The sequence below is a fragment of the Larus michahellis genome, chromosome 3 (genome assembly GCF_964199755.1).
Source record: "Larus michahellis chromosome 3, bLarMic1.1, whole genome shotgun sequence".
Classification (NCBI taxonomy): domain Eukaryota; kingdom Metazoa; phylum Chordata; class Aves; order Charadriiformes; family Laridae; genus Larus; species Larus michahellis.
In genome coordinates this window covers 110,783,383-110,803,848 of record NC_133898.1, presented here as the reverse complement: position 1 = coordinate 110,803,848, position 20,466 = coordinate 110,783,383, and the positions used below count along the sequence as shown (strand labels likewise).

The 20,466-nt window shown below is 38.1% G+C and overlaps 1 protein-coding gene across 1 annotated transcript in view; it reads right to left on the bottom strand.

Moving 5' to 3' along the window:
- Positions 1–20,466, bottom strand: part of SNTG2 (syntrophin gamma 2) — a 277,315-nt gene that overhangs the window by 107,783 nt on the left and 149,066 nt on the right. The window contains exons 5-6 of the mRNA XM_074581725.1: positions 13,209–13,252; positions 13,055–13,096 (exon numbers count right to left, since the gene is read on the bottom strand). Coding sequence (XP_074437826.1) covers positions 13,055–13,096; positions 13,209–13,252 — 86 coding nt within the window. The remainder of the gene's footprint in view (positions 1–13,054; positions 13,097–13,208; positions 13,253–20,466) is intronic.

The window sequence follows — 20,466 nt, the reverse complement described above, 5'->3', positions numbered from 1 at the left end:
TCCCAGAAGTGGCAAGACATTTGGCCGAATCCTTGAAAAAACCTCCAAGCTCAGGCCAACTATGCTTGGCTGCAAAAAAATTAACGAGTAAATGTCCTGCAGGCTGCCACGCAGACAACTGCAGCGTACGGGGGGGGGTCACAAATACCCTGATCTGAAATTAGGAGAGTAATGAACATTATTTGTAACGCGTACAGGGTGCTGGAGCCCAGGCCCTGGCAGCGGGGGCTGAGGGGAGGCCTCTGTGAGGAGAGGCCGGGGCTGCCCCGGGCCGGACACAGCCGGTTCCAGCCGGTTCCAGCCGGCTCCGTCCGACCCCTCGCAGGATGCGGCTTGGTGTGGGGGCAGAGGAGCGACGTTGAGCCTGGGAAAAAGGGTAGGGGGAAACTGTTGGTTCCTTTTTTTTCCTCTGTTTCTCACCTCCCAAATCTATTTTAATCGACAATAAAATCAATTAATTTTCCCCAAGTGGAGTCTGTTTTGCCCATGATGGTAATTGGTAAGCAATCTCCCTGTCTTTATCTTGACCCACGAGCTTTTTCATCCTATTTTCTCCCCTGTCCTGCTGAGGAGGAGAAGCGGGAGAGCGGCTGGGTGGGCATTTGGCTGCTGGGCAGGGCTGACCCACTACCGTGGGTTCCAGACAGTTTTGCAAAAAAACCCCACAAAAACCCCCAAAAAAGTTAAAGGAAGAGGTGCAGTAATGCTATCCACATAGTCTAGGTTCAGTGGATCCAGCCTGGGTGCAACAATGCCAGAAAGGTGGCAGGGCAGGAAGAGAAATGGACACCCAATGTATTCCCTTCCAAAGAAAAAATGTCAGATGGTCGGTGTCAGGGCAGTAGGAAGTCAGAGTCGGCAAGAAACACCAAATCCTGTCACGGAATGCTGCTGTATCTTGTGATACCATTGTACCTGTCATTGTGTGGTAAGTATACTAGTAAAGATGATTTAAGCTTATCATCAGTGTAGCAACATCAGTATTTTGTAAAATCTAATGGACAATTTCAAACCAAACAAATTTATAATACAGTCACAATACTGTACTGAAGTATGTAATGGGAAGAAATATAAACCAAATAAAATTAATACTGAGAACTCTCTTATTCACAATTGGCTTTTTAGAAAAGCCACAAATGCGAACCATTTTAACTCCTTGACTTTGGAATAACAAGGAAGAATTTTAACTTCCTAAAAGATACAAACATTTTGAAGAAAACTTTCAAGCACAGAATAAGAACTGTGTTTTCTCTTGACTAAGCAAAGAATGTTTGCACACAAACATTTACATTTGTCAAGAGATGAGAGGAGACAGCATGACGGACACACTGCCTCACGTACTTTTGGAAGACCTTAGTCAAATATTATGAAGATAAATTAAATCCAAAACCGGCACGGAACAAAGCAAAACAGTAGATTAGAAACTGCTGCAGAGCATGCAAGTTGATTTTTATTTCAAATGATACTTTGAAAAGGAAAGTATTCTAATATTAATGCTTTGGTTTAAAATTACAAAGCAGTAATACCTTAAAAGATACTCATACTGTATCACACTCTCCCGGAGCTACTTTGTATTCTTAGGTAGATTCTGAAGAGGTGGTAGTATTGAGCCACGCACATACTAAGAAAAAATAAAATCAATTTCAGTGCTCACAAGAAGGTATTAACAGTACAGAAGGTCAGTAAATAATGCACGGCTCTGTGGTGCTGAAGCTTTCGCACAAGTCCAGTAAGTCCAAAAAGACAAATCCAGTAGCTTTGGATGCACCGTTGCCTTACTGCAGCAGTAATATAAAAGGGGAATTGTAAAAGTGAATGTTGTTTGTTTGGGGTTTTTTTTAATAGTTGATTAAATACATTCACTGCAGCTAACTGTGGGTGTGTATGCACTTGTGTGTTCATATGTATGAAGGAGAAAAGGGCATCAAAGGAAGTACTTGCTTTTTTATGCTGGCTCTAATTTGTGAATTTTGCGTATCTCTAAGTGCATTCATCAAGCCACAGTTTATTACGCTTCTCTCTTTCACATACATTTCTCAAGAACAGAACAGAGAGAATGTTAAAAATATAAATAGGAGCTTCTCAATCTCACTTTGCTAACTACAGTCCAGAGTCTGCAGAGAAAAATATGACTCATATTTTAGGAAAGCCAAATGACCTTTGTTGCCTCGTTGTCACTGTCAACAGCCATTTGAGGGAAATCGTGTATACCCAACTCAGGCAAGTCAGTGGCACAGTTTGTAGCTGATCTGAACCCTTTCTAAATTCCGGTGCCTCGTGTTTACCATGGCTTGCTCTAACCCTTCAAACATACCCTGATCATTAATATTCACACTGCTCAGAGATTTAGAAAAGGTTTTGGCAGTTTAAATCAGGTTCTGTCTTATTATAGATCAGCACTGTAACAGCAATTAAAACTGAAAAGGAACATGTCTTTGATGAATGAATTCACCCCTACGGCCCTTTAGCTAAGATCTATTCCAAGAGCAGAAGTCACATCATTTAACTTCGGCCATTTAAAAGATTCAACTCTAAAGTAGCTGTTAGCATTTTTTTCTAGCAATCAGTAAAGATCTTAGCATAAAAAGGAATCGTCATCCAGAGGTGCGTCTCGAAATAAGGAGAATCTGAATAAAAACCTTACACTTCAAACATCTGAAGTCAGATGAAATGAATCCTATCTCACATCTATATACGAAAATTTAAGATTCAACACCTAACTCAGACTAAAAGTATGAAGCAAAAATTCTGCAGTAAAAGGAAGTGAATCTCCTCATGAATGTCTGATCTTGAAGTGCACGCTCTCCACAAATAAAACACTTGAAATTCACATGAAGTGCAAGTCTTGGGCTTGACAAGTACCTGGGTGGACGATTATGTACAAGTCTGTAATGCAGCAGGCAAATAAGCAAGAAGTTGTAGTAAAACATATGAAGAGAATTAGAATCATAGAGTCATAGAATCATTTTGGCTGGAAGAGATCCTAACGTATAATAGTAAAAAACCCAATGAAATCTAGAGAACTAAAAGTCCTATTTATTATCACTTTAAAAATGTCCCCTCCTCATTACCTACCTATCAAGAAAATGCAGCTTATGGACATTTTTACAGATTTAAATTAAACTGCAATTTCTCTTAGTCACTCAATTAGCACTTTTCTCTTATTTCTGCCTACAAATACAGTAAAAGATGTTTTTAATCAGAAAGCTTCATTATTTCTTCAAACAAATAACACCACTCCTGTGGGATATAATTACCAGGAATTATAGACAAAAAAGGAAATTATTTAAATGCTTTTTCATTATTTTGTATGGTTTTTTTCCTATTCAATTACACGGTAGTCTATGTTTCACTTCAAATCAATGCTTACACAAACATCTGGGATATGAAAGATGCTGATACATACTGTGCATTGGAAAATACATTCTGAGCCAAATCAGCTGTTTCCTAAAGCAATAAAAGTTTAAATAAATTTGCTTAAGGCGAACTATTACCTGAAGCATGAAAACCTATCCCTGAGAAAGTAACTTTGCCATCCTTCAAAAAAATTCCAAGAATATCAGAGTATTACAAGGACTTCTCTCTGGAAATTCCCATCAGTCTCAACTGTTATCAATGTGATATAATTGAAAAGAGTTCAAAGCCATAGAACTCAAAATTTTAGAATAAGCACTATGTTTTATTGCTCATCTACTGTTAACACATTCCTTGGAAAAAGAAAGAATTGTCTCAGGTATCAAAAAATCACAACAGACAGAAATGGCCGAATTACCAGAAAACAAACATACAATTCTTACTAAATAATTACTGACATATCTGGTATGTCAGCAACACATACTATAGTATCAAAGTGCCGCTTCCAGTTCGAATACACATACACATATCTGCTGAGTGTGACTGGAAACGTGTATGTTTAAGCGTAATCAGAACCTGTAGAAATGCAAATGCTTCTATCCCAAATGCAGGCCTTTTCAATCAAACAAACTGCAGCAGTCTAACCCTGGAGGTTCATATTCTTCAAATATATTTGAAAATCTTTCTAGATGATAGTTAAGTGGTTGTGTTTATACAAACTCCAGTTGGCACAAATTGAGCTAAAAAGACTAAATGCAGGTTTTAATGTAGCTGTTACTGTTCCAATTTTCCTTGTCAGTGTTTGCAGAGTTCTCAGAAAAGGATTTTATCTGACTAGAAGTGCCTCTGAGGAGAGAGGTATCAGTCAGAAAACTACTGCCATCGTCCACTGGCAATGGCATGAAATGACGATGAAGGTAATTTCAGTTGAATGATACACAATATTTAATGAAGGCTGTCTTGCGCTACTGAGTGCAAAAGCTAAATCAGAAGCTTTTGAAGTTATCAAACCCAGTAGGTCATAGGCTGCATCCTCTAATTTAGAAATTGTTGACAATTTGGGCACTGCTTTCTTTTCTTACAATAAACTTCTCCAACAAACAAGGATCCTTTTGTACTAAGTCTTCCTTGTCTAACAGATATTTGACAGACATCCACAGTTAATGTAGGACTAAACATTAACAAGCATCAAGAACTGCTTTTAGTGTCTACACATTCACTGCTGAAGTACAAGACAGAAGTCCTAGATATGGACTGATCAGCTCAACAGGCTGCCCTTCACTTTGGATCAAGAATAACATTTATTTGTAATCATCTATACGTTCACTGTTTCAGGCTTAAAGAACTGGGGCACCTAGAAAATAAAAAACATTCCTCTTTTACACTGAAATTCTTACAGCATGTGGAAAACCATAATAGGATAACAGGAATACCTAAGGACAAAATTCAGCACTGTTTCATAGTAATAGAACCCCTGTATTTCAGTCTTTAATGCTTTTGTTTCCACAACTGCCCAAGCATGAAATTGCTACTACCACCATAAAACAGCAGATCATCTGCAATATTCAGTACACATTAGAAGAAAACTGCGTTAGGCAAAGTCCCATACCTGAACCTTCTGCACACTATCTCTTAGAACCCCAGGCCATGATTCCTTGCAATTGTGCTACTGTACAGGCCAATATTTATTCTGCACAGGTCTCCATAAAGTCTATTCCTTTATTCAATACTAAACATTTCCTGTACTGGCAAAAATCGTTCTAATTGATGAGGGGAACATCACGCAAATCTCATCAACGCGTTACAGTCTTCTGAAGAGTTAGATTCTCTTCCCCAGAGTACTGATTTCAGCTAGAGCCATATTGGTTTAAATACAGGGCTACACCTTTTTCTATTAGAATTTTTGCCATCTAATACCATATTACGCAAAAAACAACAGCAAAAAACCTTTTGACTTCCCGATCCAGTTCTTTGTTATATTAGTGACAGCTATAAGACCTGTGCACTTGTCTACATCACACTCTCATTAAGTCAATGACTTCTTGAAGAGAAATACTTATGTACAGCTCATACAATGATTTCAAAGGAGTTTTTAAATCTTCCTTGTGATCAGAAATACAACAATTTTATTAATGAGTTAATTTTATGTGGGTGTAAGTCCTCTAAATAACTTATATTTTCCTTTCTGTTACAGGAAATTTACAAAATGCAAACTAACTGAGTTTCACTTGTATAAACAGCATAAGTGTAATCTTTTACAAACACATTTATTTAATTAATCAATTCGACATCACAAGGGTGTACACTAACTCTTCATTAGCTTGCAGCTTGGTCCTCTTCATGAGACTGAGCTAGAGTGTATGGCACTCCTAGCTCCTTATACCCTGATGAAATACTGAGGGTCACCCAATATAAGGTAGTGAATTAGTCAAAACCACAAAACACAGTTTAGATAGGCAAAGGAAGATGGGGGAAGGGGAAATGAGAAAGAGAGGATATTGCTTCAGAGAAGCCAGCTCAACCAGAGCGGAAACCCAGCAGAGGGACCAAAAATAAAGACAGATTAGTTTGTGCACAGGATGTAAGGATCAAAGGAAGCATGAGTGGACAGGTCTTCCTAGCGATTGTCAGGGATGACAAGGGACACCATACAGCACTGTTCCTGAATCTATCAAGTCCTGTTTTAAAACCAGGTAATTTCTTTTTCTACTAGCCCTTTCAAAAACACTCCAGACTTATCCATGGATAGTTTATACCTTTTTGTTCTTATTCCAGTATTCTCCTTCAGCTTAAATATTTGGTCTCCCTCAATGGTGCTCAGTTTTATACAGGTGGGAGGAGGAGACGATGGAAGAAAGAGCCCCTTTATTTAAGCCTAAAGATATAATTTGTTATAAATCCTTTGTATAAATCTTTCAACATTTATAAATGAAATAAATACAAAATAAAAGGGTTAAAAAGAGACACATTTTTTTTTATTATTTTTTTAAAGTTTTCTAAATCTTAACTCCTTTTACCCTTAGGAAGTACTGCTTAAAATCATAGCTGTCCAGCCGCACTCTCAGTGTGCTTTACCTAAGAAGTGCTACAGTTTCTGTCCATAGCTTAACAAAGACTCCAGTTCTTCCTGTAGCTCCTTTGTGCCAGGTAGCTGAATTTTTCCATCAGTTTTAATTATAGTAATTCTGCTTTTGTACTTGAAGATTATGCACATCGTAAATGCTCATAATGCCAGAGTACTTGCTGTTTCTCTAACCCAGGGAATTAAGTGACTGTGAAATAGATGGGGGTAAAATAGTAGTACTGAAATCTGAACTACTTAATTGTGGCTGCTTTCTCAACATGTTTAGAGCTTGAAAGAAAGCGGATTTCCACAAGTACATTACAGAAATTATGTAATATTTTTAAGGATACATTTAACACAAGCACCATAATGTGCTACTCCATTTGTTTTTTAATTTTTCTCTGAAATTTTGCTATCCTTTACAAAAGCACTGTAAAGGTGCAAAAGGGTGAAAATTTAAATGGCAAAAATGTGTTTTAAAGCATGTGAGTTATCATTTGCATGTAAAAGACATGGGAGACCAAAAGTATACTATAACTTGCAACTTAATGAAGAATGCTACCAGATGCATTCAGTGATGAAATAATTGCATTCCTTAGAGCCTCTGGCAAACAGTGAGGTTGAACTGTGCATTCCACAAAATTTTAAAATTGTACTATAATTTGCTGATCTTATGTAGCTTTATTTTTATGCAGCACTGGGATACAAAATACTTATAGCAAAGTAGCACCTGGAGAAATGAAACTAAACTCAGATCTTTTTCATCTAAGCAAGGTGAAAAACACTTTTTAATTATTTGTCTCACTGTCATGATAACAGGGCTGCTGTTCTACTATGACCAAATCCCCAAGAAAATAGCTCAGAAAAATTCTATAGGGTAACTGAAAGAATATGAAAACTATGAACAGCAGAACTTCCCTCTGCACTCTAATGTCACCAATTAGCATTATTGCTCTTAGTGTTTATTTTTTCTCTCCTTCTGTTAATGCTCATCTACATAGCAGCTGCTAATTTGCTAAAATACATGGTAAGTCTTAACTAATGAAAGCAACTACATTAAACCCATAAGTAAATGCTTCCTAATAAAGGGGTTCATTCACTTCTTTCAGTTCCTGCTTCAGGTCTTTGATGCATGCAGCTGTTCTGCAGCTATCTACTCACCGTAACGGGTATTTGCTGTCCACATAACAGATGACTAAAGCATTCTTTTGGGACTGACTGAGGCAATGACAAAAGAACTCTTTGAGAACTCGCAAGAGGAACTTAAAAAAGTAAAATCTTCAGAAGCTTGATATCTTTTTTTTCTGTCTCTAGTCCTAAAAATATATTAAAGTGCTTTAACTAAAGAGAAACTTATTGAATGTTTCATGGTTAAAGAGTTTCTTCATGAAAACTTATTTATAGAAATGCTGCAGTTTCTCATAGAGCTGTATCTGAAAACTGCATTGTGTTTTAAAGTGACTTACAAATGCTTTGAAATCTACATACCTGCTTTGGCTGATCCCAAATGTAAATCTCCGAATAATGAGAAAAGCAAGCAGCGAGTCAGCAATCATTTCAGCAAGCTCCCTGTCAATAATATTTAGGGCTGATGGATTCTACCCGTGTTTGTCCTGTTCATAAGTCTGTGAGTAACTGGAGATAGGTGTGAATAATAAATAAAATCATATAAAATAAAAAATCCAAAGAAAATTATTGAAAACATTTGTCAGAGCTACAATAAAAAAAAAACATCAAAACACCAAAAGACAAAAAAAACCAAACAGGAAAAAAACAAAACCCCAACACCAAAAAAACCCAAGAAGCATGTACTTCTGCCCCTTAATGGCTTATCACTATGGCTGGCACTAGCGAAGTAATTCAGTATCTCTATCTTTGCCAAGAGCATCCCTTTTAGCAGCCTGTTGTAGGTTTACCCCAGCCAGCAGCTAAGCCCCCACACAGCCACCCACTCACTCCCCCCACCAGCAGGACAGGGGAGAGAATAGGAAGAACAAAAGCAACAAAACCTTAGAGATAAGGTTTAATACAAATAGACAGTTTAATAAGTGAAGCAAAAAAAAAGGCAAAAACAAAACAAGCAATGCAAAGGCGATCACTCACCACCTACTACAAACAGATTGATGCCCAAGAGAGTCTCCAAGTAATGGCCCTTTCCCCCATGAAACCCTCTCTGCAATTTTTACTGCTGAGCGTGATGTTATATGGCATAGAAACTCCCTTTGGCATAGAAACTCAGGTCAGCTGTCCCAGTTGTGTCCCCTTCCCACTTCTTGCTCCCTCCCAGCCTACTCATGGAGAGGGGGAAGAGCGGAAGGCAGGCACTGGTCAGCCATAATGAAAACACTGGTGTGTTATTAACATTGTTTTAGTTACAAACCAAAACCCAGCACCATGCAGGCTGCTATGAAGGAAATTAACTCCATCCCAGCCAGATCCAGCAGTACATAGTCCCTTGGATCACACAGTACAATCTGAAAACTTGATTTAGGTATTTACAAAAGAGTTCTTCACCACCTCTTTTGCAAGCAGCAAGAAGTGGGTTCAAAGTATATTGGAGGATGATGTTTCAGAATTTCCATCTTGAGGCAAATGTGAAAGATCATGGTGACAGATGAAAATAAAGCAAGACAAAAGAACTAGCCAATGACCTTTGACAGGCTCCCACTGACTAAATACTTTGCATGGTGTTAACAACGTTAAGCATAAAATGCAACCCAGTGTGAAACGAGCCTAGCCAGGCCTCGTTGCTGAGTGTCTTTTGAACAGAATCGCTGGAGTGCCTCTCACCCAACCCGACTGACACACTTAGATAATAGCACACGCTTCACAGAGGCACAAGATGCATGTATGATTTCCTAAAAGCTGAATGAGTCTTCCATCCTTAAGCTTCTGCTTTCTGGACGAGTATCCTTAATCACTAAGCTACTATATTAATAGCTTAATAAGTTGTAACACTGCCTTCTCCAGTGGTGTTTTTAGGTGCCCAAACCTATTGCATTGTATGTCAAAGATTATGGTTTACGTGGTGTCTGAACCCTAAATGGAAATTAGGGCTGTGATTTCCTATTTTGCATACCTTAAAAACCTTACACATAAAAGAAGAGCTTTTTTCAAGCAAACATTATTGCAGTTCTGTATCTGTGCCATACCGAAAGTTTTAACACATCCACTTTCACCAAACAAAAAGACACAAGAATGTAAGCTGAAGGCTTCCTTCTGCAAAAAATTAAATGGATCACTCAGAATTATTCCTAAATTCAATATAAATTTCACTTTAGATGTTTATGTACCATCCTTGTGTGCAATTGCACATACTCTGAGCCTCTGTAATCCAACAAAAATGAGATGAGAAATATTAACCTTCTGACAGGTAGCAGACAAGCGCATCATCATTGACATGTTCCATTTACAAAAAGCAACTACTGACAAACAACTGATCCCTACAAGCTGAAAGCTTATGCTCATTAAGTGAAACCTTCTTTTTGAAGCGTTTCTTTTCAATTGCGAAACCCCCATATTCAAATAAGGAGATTTTTATTTTGGATCAGAAATCTCAACCATTATTTCATAAAAATGCAATGACATCATTTTGATAAAATTCCATTCTCTCAGGAACTTTGGCAGTAGCCTACCTCATCTCAAATCTCATAGAATCAACTCCTTCCTCTACCAGCTGACCCGTTTATCCAACCCCACTCTGATTATAATAGCGGTCTGTCATAGTAGAAAAGTCTCTTTGCAGATCTGTCTCCTTGGCCCATTGAGATCTCTCTTCCTTCTGGAGCTTTCTTCAGTCATATGGCCTACAGTTGCTCCAGGAAGTTTTGTTTAATGCTTCTATTGAACTCCCACGTACAGGGCAACGAGCATGTCATTCCCTGTCATTCCTCACCACCGCACCTTAGCTGTGTTACATTGACAGTTCTGGAGCGCTTCCTGCTACTGAAAAAGAGTCTTTAAGGGATGTAACTTACCGTTTTGTGGGGAATAACTTCCAGGAAGTTTAGAGTTTTATATGTGTAATAACAATACAAGCAGCGGGAGGGCAGCTGACCAATACGCAACAGACCTGACCCTGTGCTTTACTGAGATTGTCTGTAATTACTCTAGAGATTCAGCCTGGTGGTATTAATCAACACCAAAAGGACTGCAAGATCATGAAGTTGCACTTTATCTTGACCTAGAGAGATCACCTCCAAGTAATAAAAGCAAGTTTAGTTCCTTTGCCCATGAAATTTCTGACTTGCTGATAAGACTGTCAAAGCCCATGTCATTTATGGTTGCTACAGACGCTATTCTGAGATACAGTTGTCAGTGAATTGACTGATAACTGCCAATAAACCAGCAATAGGGGGGAACAATTTTTACCTATACTGCCTTGCACTGCAGACAGGAAAAGCACTGCACATGGAGTGAATGTGAACTGCCTTTACCCACATACAGTCAATCTGATGAAATAAACCAGTTAAAAATCTAGCCACTATTCAATAAATTATTTTGTTTCAGGTTAGACCAAGCATTGTGGTAAACTGTATTTCAAAACTGCATGAAATAAGTGGAAGAATAAAGAGGAAAAAAAATAAGCATATGCTGCTTTTCTTGAAGTCTGTGAGAATGGCAAGTGCCCACTACATTTTCAAATGAAATACAAAAAAAAATTTCAAAATTATAAAGTCTAGGTAAGAATCCTTAGAAAAAGCCTTGAAGCTGCTAAACCTTAGGCCATTCATTACCAAATCAGCATTCATCACTGCAGCAGAAGCAGCGGCCTGTGAAGGCGATATGTAGTAGAATTGTTGTAAGTGATGGACAGGAGAAGGATAGGGCTGAGGTACCTTGGTGGTTCAGGACAGAACAGAGAGTAGGCAGCACAGGGAACAGATGCTATGAAACATGTTATTGCTTGGAGCCATTTGGATACACCCGCTCAAGAGCTGGTGATTTGTTCCAGTGGCTTCCAAAACTGACAGGTTCCCAGCCATCTCCCATCCTCTGTGCTATTCAATGCATTAGTCTGAGTGTTGCTGTGGAAGTAATTCTCCAACTGGGGTCGAGTATGAAGTAGAGAGGGAAATGCAAGTAACCCTGCCAGAACATCGGTCTAAGATATTAATCTAAGCACTGAAAATGCTACAGAAGCAGCATTCTTTGGAAGAAGAGAGTTCCCTATTTTATTTTTTTCTCAAGTGAAGTCTGTTATTCTATAAAGCAATGTAAAAAACATTTTAATAATTTTCCTTTTAAGTAAGCAAAAAACTCACTGGAAAACATCGGTCCACTTCTTGAACATCACCGTGAAAAGTAATCCACCAGCGAGAGTCAGCATATCATGCTAGAACCATAATTCCATTCTTCGATCTCAAGATACCTCTAACAGATTCAAAAGCTACACAGAAACTGGGAATGCATTCCCCAGTGTGGTGTACAATCCTGGGCAAGGGACCTTTTCAGCGTGTTGCAGCAATCCACACACATTGGTTTTCCCGTGAAAACCAAGGTTCAGAGATATGTGCCTTAATCTCATCCCAGCTTGAAGTTGAGATCTTTGTACGTTTTCTGTATTCTTCTCTTTCCTGCATGTGGATATGGTCGTCTTAGGTACAAGATTTCTTTATCATGGTTATTTATTATCTATAGTCCTATAACCTTTGGGAGTACCAGCTAAGAATTAGGATGCGCCCAATAGGTGCACTCAGGCTTGAAGATAGCAAGTGCATCTAAGTCCTATGGATATCATCAAAAAAGCCAATGTTTAAGCACATTTCTTGCTTCCTAATAAAGAAATTTCCACAAAATCTGACAAATGGCATCTTAAAATGACTTACAGCATAAGATGAAATTTAAAAACATGTAACACCACCGCTTTTTCAATTCCTCCCATTCTTGTCCCAGCATTTAGAAACAGTTTAACATTGTATGCTATTGTTATTATTATCTATACTTCCATAACACTTGAGAATTCTCAGCATGAAACAGGAGCACTGCGTTCAATTCACTTGCAACCCCTGAAAGACTAATTGTGATCACCCAAAGGACATTTCAGTACCTACAGCAGCATCATAAAAAAGATAATGTACATTTTTTATACTTTCGACATTCCTTCTTAAATAGTAAAGGCCTGCTAATTTTTTTGTTTGCATTCTATTGAAATTTCATGGCAAGCAGCCCAGTGTACAGTTTACAGGGAAAACAAAAAAAAAGATCATGCGTTCATTGATAAAACTGTTACAGTTCCTATACTGGGAAGAGCAGTTGCACTCCGCTGAACAGAACAGAGGTAACCTACCAGGATTTTACATTTTTGCCTTATTTTGTGCTTTGAAATACTTATTTTAGCTAAGGGATGTAAAAATTACAATATACAATGACAGAGAAGACTCCGTTTTGGCATAATACATTTGTGCCACAAGTGCATATATCGCACTAAGAAGAATCACAGTAAGGGTGCAGAAACAATAACAAATGCTAACAGCCAAAATTAAGCTTTTAGTAATCACATATATGACAAACCTGACTATAGCACTGTGTCTTTATGGTAAAAACCAGTAAACTCATATGGAGTAAGGCTAGAGACAGAACAGCAGACACATGATATTCTGTACACTATCAAAAAATCAAAGTGGAATGACTTACCACTTCTTCATGGGTAGCACTTTCTACATTTATACCATTAACCTAAAAAGCAAATACAATAGGGAGAAAATTATTTGCAATGTGTAAGTTAGTTAAATAAACATAAAGGTAAGTACGAAACAAACGTCTGTGGAAAAAATGAATGTTTACTGACCTGTATTATTGCATCTCCTATAAATAACATTCCTGTTTGGTCAGCTGTGGGATTACAGAAGGAGTACATTTTAATTGAAAGTAGTACTGAAAAATAAAGCTATATTCTCTTTCAGCAATTCATTTAGCATGCTCTTTGTAACCTTCATTTTGGTTGTGAGAATACCAATGGCATAGCAATCAGTATTTATCCTATAAAGATAACAGATTGCTAGCAATTTTAAACAAATTAAGAGAGTTACTTCTCATGCACAAAGAACTTATTTAATATGGAATACAAATGTCATCTCTCACTAACGAAGGATTTCATTAAATTATGTGGAAATTGTGATTCACACTTTTCATTATTCTTCCACAAAAGGGAACTAGGAATTTCTGAAACTACTTAGCAATTCCTTTCCCCCGAACAAATTCACAGGGACTGCTATAATTAAAGAGGTTGTGCCTAGAATTTAACACAACTCTTTAACATGAACTTTGAGTTAGCTTTGTTCCTGAGAATAACAAAACACATTATTCTGGTGTGTAATTTGCATGCTTCCTGCCCTACAGCATTAATGGGAATAATGCAATAAAACTGCAAACAATTCTGCACAAACAATGACGTTTTTGAGGTGTATTCTCTAACCTTTTTGGTTTTTTACTTTTTAGTGCAATTTGAGGATGTTTATCTCTTGAAATTTATTACTTAATTGAAAGTAAGGCTCTGATCCTGCTACGACTGATATGATTAAATAAAGCATATTAGTTTTATATACAATCTTACAGGGTCACAGCTTCAGGCTTTGAAGAATGCAATAAATGTTAACATAGACAATATTGTGAGATATGGATATAGAGGTAAAAAAGAAAGAAAAAAAATGTATAGAGTATTCTCACCATTTCTGCAATATAGCTTTTGTCACTACAAATGTTCCTTTGGTACAAAATAGCTTTTCTTATATTAAATGTAACTTTCTAATAGATTTTTAATAAATCTTCTTGGCAGATAAAAGATAACAGTTCATTAGTCATACTTTTATCAGTACTTTGGAAAGATTTCACTATTTATTTTAAATACCATGCTACAAGTCGTATTGAAGGTCTTTACCCCACTTCTTATTCTTTAAAAATATGCACACAATTTGTCATAGCTTGTAGAGAAGAGAGACACCTATGTACAGAAACGCAACTGAATTAAAGCAGTTCAAAACCATCGCAAAGCAATGCTAAGTAGCCTACATCGAGCACGTACATTGCCAGAGGTGCTGAACAGTAGCTTGGGCATCTCAATACTAAACTTCTGCTCAAGACGTTAGTAATGCATATACCAACAGTGACACGCACGTGAACCATTTTTAATTCAATGCTTATGTTAGGGGCATTGGGCTGCTGTAGGAAAGTGGGAGCATACTTGAATCGGAGAAAGAAGGAAGAGGGTGTGTTTGAAATTCCAGTTGTGGGAAAGCAGGAAAGGATAAAGTCAAAGGGTGCATGCCTGCTCACTGTGCGTGACTGACTCAGAACTGAGTGGAGAAATTTTGAGTATGTCTGTATTAGCAAGTCATGAGGCAGAATGGAGAGAGATGAGAAATCAAAGCAGTTGGTGCCGAGGCTCCTTACACCCACACTGCATGGGTTTCAGGGATTTTATTTCAGATCAGTTAGACTGGTATCCCAGTCTGAATGCTCCCAGGTGATGTGACGCTGCCCAAGGAAAGCTATTGCACAAAACTTTATGTTTTGCGCCCATCCTAAGGCATACCAGTGCCGCACAGAGATGCACTCCTGCTGCCAAAATAGCTAGAATGGGCCACACTGCAGAAGCAAACCTTGCTTACAAGTAATGCAATGGTCCCTGCAATGCAGAGCTTGGACATCAATTGAATGAGGCGTAACACAGTGAGAGCGGGGTCTCCACCTGGTTCAGGAGGACAGTGCATAATAACACAACAGCACGGTTTTGTAATCTTGTCTAAGTTTACAAAGAAAACTGCTTAGTTCTAACAAGAGTTATAATACAATACGTACCCTAGTATCCATCCAAAATAGAAAAGGTAAAATTACAGACACAGGTAAAATTCCTGCGATAGTTACCAGTTTAAGGCTTGAAGAGGAAAACCATTGACATGAAAAGCAGGTAGCTGGAGCATGGTAACTCAGCAGCACCGAAAACAAATCCCTTCCAGGGAGCAACGATCATTGGTCATCCCACAGGGGTAAGGAGTACTGTAATATCCCTAGATACCTACTGTGTGTGTTAGCCAATAAATTTTGCAGTTTAAGAGCAAAATGCAATTATATCCTGCTCGCAGAGTCTCTACATGCAATCAATCTGTCCAGATAAGTAAATGAGAGAAGGAGCATTATGTGGTCAACACTAAACACTCTATGAATTGAAACGAAGCACAGAAAATGGGGACAATCAGGGCATTTGCTCCAAAAGTGCATTATGCTGCAAACTAACCCAATAATGTAGACACTTCCCTGGCAGCTGCCATCACGGCCAGTGACGATACTCTGACAAACTGTCCTTCCATGTCTGTGATGAGACACTTTGGTTTTAGTCAATTGTCTATAAATTAAAATCAGTGATGATTTCTAACAAAAATATTTTCCCCAAATCAAAATGCAGGGGACATGCCGCTACAATGCACAAGTTACAATACAGTTTGCAAGTATATTAGAAATAAAGTGATTGGAAAAAACTCTTTGGAAAGAGACAAAAAGGCAGTCTTGTTTCTCTAAGGCGTATTTTAAATCTGAAGACAAGACATCTACTGATGTTTTCTTTAAGTCATATGTTCTCTACATGACAAAAATTTTAATTTTCAGTCGAATGTTCCAGGCTGTGTGGGACTTCTCCCAGTGGTAACATCCTTGTATACGAAGGTGTCTATGAAAGGCTGCTCTGTAATTATCAGTCACTATGTGTAAAATGAATCAGCATTAAAAACAAAACACTTCAGAAAGAGCTTTGGGATACCAAGGAGCACATAACCTTATTCACAGAAACAGTAAATATAACTTCTTCTAGAATACAGTATACCTCTAAGTTTTACTTGAAATAATATTTTAGTAGCAGTGAACTGAACATGGCCGAAAAAAAAGATTTTGAAAAAAAAAAAAGGCAGCACAAAGTAGTGATAAGTAGGAATGTACCAGGCTGTAAAAGAAAATTAAGTGTTGCTGCAACAATTAGTGCTACATCACCTTTACTCTACATCTTAATTATCTTTAAAAATGTTTAATATTGATTAAATGCTGTACATTGATTAAATTCACAAGTGATACTGCAGCAGAAGAAAAGCATCAGGGAAACACAAAGGGGCTTATGTTGAAGAAATAATATGAAATTAACTTAGTTTTGAGAACATTAGACTTAAAAAACTTTCCCAAAAGCAAATGACTCATCATTCTAGCCATTAAAAAAAATAATTCAGACAGAGCCATGAACTATAAAAAATTATTTTGTGCTTGGTGAGAAGTGAAAATAACCAGTAATTCTTTCTAGCTTTGCCTTGTTTCCTTCTGCTATCCATTAGGGCTGAAGAAGGGCTGTATTAAATTTTCCAACATTTGCAAGATTTTAAACCAGTAAATTTACTGAACAGACTCTTGGGAAATTTTGACTTGCCACATGTTAATTGATGTACCATTCTATGCAGTTTTGAGTCTGTAAATAATGTGATGTTCTGATATTTTTCAAGATTGATCACAATACAATTTTCACTCAATTTTTGTTGAATTCCTGTATCACACAAGAAACGTATCAGGTACTATGTCCTCTGACATTATTAGTGATGCACACAAACACGCTGCTTAAAGCGCACAATGAATTGCATTGACTTCGTGCACCTCTCAATTCATAAGCTTAACTTTAAATAAGTATTTCATTGCATAAAGAAAATCTTAATGACTAGTTAAGAAACTAGATTAAATAAAAAGATGACTAGAGAAACTAGTATATAGGATGCAAGAGACTTGTCAAGGTCATCCAGATGTAGTTTTCCCTCCTCTCTTATGAATAGGACATAACTACAGTCATGACTATAAAGATACACCTACTGCAATTCGCTTTCATTTTTTTTTAGTAAAAAGAAGCAGTTTGACATTTTGAATCTATGTTTTAAAACACAACTCTATTAACTCAGACATTGAAAACTGCCATTTTAGGTCAAGTTACTTGATTAAACGTAATTTCTTTGTTAAAATAAAATAAAAATCAACTTTCCAAATTTCTATTCTTGACCATGAGATTTCCTTAGTTTAGTTTTTTTCCTCTTTATACGCGTCCAGTTTGTCACGTAAAGAAAAGCCGTAAATCACTCAGTAATACAATGTGTTCTATCCAATACCCATGCCATTATTCTATTGTGCCAGGTTCCCCACGCTGAATTAAGTGGCACATGGGGAACTGGGACTTTCTCTCCACTTTTCTCAGTGCCTATGGAGCAAGCAGAAAGAGATAATTTCGGTTTTTTAAAAGTACGGTATCTACCCATCAAGAAGTCACTTCTAGATGTAAGCATACGCAAGCCTGAAGCACTGAAGCTCAACCCATTATAAGAATCAATTCAATGTGAGAGAGACACAGGATGAGATAGATGAGACAGGTACCGGACGCAGGAGTAGGCAAAGACTGCATGTAGAAAGGAGCACAGGTTTGGAGAGATAATAACGGGCCTTTTATGAATGAAAGCATAGGATATTCAGCAGTGCTACAGCAATTGCCATCGATCCTCCTCAATACCCTGATCATGAATGCCTTAATGGCAGAATGAATCTCCTGCTGACTCATCAGTGAATAAAAACGCTACTCTGGGAATAGGTTATGGGACTGTTGAAAAGCCGAGGCCATCCTGTAGCACAGTATTTTAGATGGCACTTTGCACAGCTGCACAGAATACAGTGTTGTATCTGCGAAGTTAACACAAGGTAAAACTGGTTTGGCCTGGGAAGTCAGAAGAGGGATCTGGATGGGCTGGATCAATGGGCTGGGGCCAATGGTATGAGGCTGAACAAGGCCAAGTGCCGGGTCCTGCACTTGGGTCACAACAACCCCATGCAGCGCTACAGGCTTGGGGAAAGAGTGGCTGGAGAGCTGCCTGGCAGAAAAGGACCTGGGGGTGTTGGTCAACAGCTGGTTGAATATGAGCCAGCAGTGTGCCCAGGTGGCCAAGAAGGCCAACAGCATCCTGGCCTGGATCAGGAATAGTGTGGTGAGCCTGACTAGAGAAGTGATCATCCTCCTGTACTCAGCACTGGTGAGGCCCCACCTCGAGTACTGTGTCCAGTTTTGGGCCCCTCACTACAGGAAAAACATCGAGGTGCTGGAGTGAGTCCAGAGAAGGGCAACAAAGCTGGTGAGGGGTCTGGAGAACAAGTCTTCTGAGGAGCATCTGAGGGAGCTGGGGTTGTTTAGCCTGGAGAAAAGGAGGCTGAGGGGAGACCTTATCGCTCTCCACAACTACCTGAAAGGAGGCTGTAGAGAGGTGGGGGTCGGTCTCCTCCCCCGCGTAACAAGTGACAGGACAAGAGGAAATGGCCTCAAGTTGTGCCAGGGGGAGGTTTAGACTGGATATTAGGAAACATTTCTTCACTGAAAGGGTTATTAAGCATTGGAACTGGCTGCCCAGGGAAGTGGTGGAATCGCCATCGCCGGAAGCGATGTGAAGGGGTAGATGTGATGCTGAGGGACATGGTTTAGTGGTGGTTTTAGCAGTGTTATGTTGATGGTTAGACTCAATCATCTTAAAGCTCCCTTCCAACCTAGACGATTCTATGATTCTATACCTGTTTTCTCGTCAGCTGGGACTATATAAAGAACAACGTGAACTATAACAGTGTGCAGGCACCAGAGGTGTCACCAGGAAAGACTCTTTCATCCAAGCATCTGAGCAAGAACTGATCACTCTGGACATAGTTTTCCTTACAGTTTGGCAGATGGCAACACGTGCATGCAATTGATACCAAGAATTGTCTAGGACAACGTACGTGCTAGCAACTGTAAATTTCTTCCAATTTTGTTCCACAAAAGAAGTACCAACAAACCCAGTTTCTTTCTGTTCTATCCACTGCATCAGCTAGGGTCCTGTAGACAACGTAAGGCTGTGTTTTTTCTTGTAAGACTGGAATGGTTGGTAACGTCATGGGCAGGGACCCTACCTGGAAAGGTGATGTGGGCAAGAGGTGGGGTTAGAGACCAAACGGGTACATTGGTCAAAAAACAACTACTTTTGCTGCTGCTTTTAGAAGCGCAAATATGGTAAGTTTGGGAAAACACAACTTACAGCAAGAAATCATCGTGCCTGTGTTCAAAAGTGAAAATTATTATTTTGTTCCATATAAAAAATGTGCAATTATTAGGATGGAAAAATCAGGGGGATCATACCAAAATACTAAATCCTTTAAAGAAATTAACACAAGTAATTAAATGTGATTTCTTGCTGCTCTGTGGTGACAGTAAAGCTGAGAGCAAAAATCTGGACCTTGTATTTTAATTAGGAATTGCCTAATTTTACTTTCTGCTTCCCTTCTCTTCCCTACTGGCACATAATTCAAAATAGTTTTATAGCCCTTATTAGTTTTATAGCCCTTATTTATTTATTTACTGCCCCAAGATTACTGTAGTAATAAAAAGCTACACAGACAGAAGCTAAATGTAGAGAGGCAACTACAGGATAAACATACGAATCTGTAAAATCAAGAGACATTACCTGACATAATATTGCCAAAAAAAGAGGAAAAAAAACTGTATCTAAACACTCTAAGTTCTAATCTTACACTACTATAAAATCAATCTCAGTATTAAAACTTTTACCATATCATGATATGTAGTTGCATCAGATTCCAAAAAACTAGACAGGATTAGGTTGGCTGAACACTTGGATAAGAAATCCATAAAATAAGTGCTGCTGAAAAAAGTGATGTTTTCTGACTCAGTAAGTTTTGCTCAAGACATGAATTCATTGTTAAACTAATGCAAAGTATACCTCCAGAAGACATTATGCTTTTTGAAATAGAACTGGAATAAGTTATGAGGAATTTGAGATGACTTATGACTTTCTACAGTGATAGAAACGTTTGTACCAATAATTCAGCCAAATTCCATGCTAGCTTGTGACACTAATTTCTGGCTTTATTTCACTAAAAATACCACTATTTTTTTCCCCGCAATTTCTTAGAAACTACCGTTAAATAAATTGATATTGTTTACTGGAAAAGAAATGGCTTTTACTTTGAGAAAGAGAACGGCATTTAACTCCTAATAACTGCAC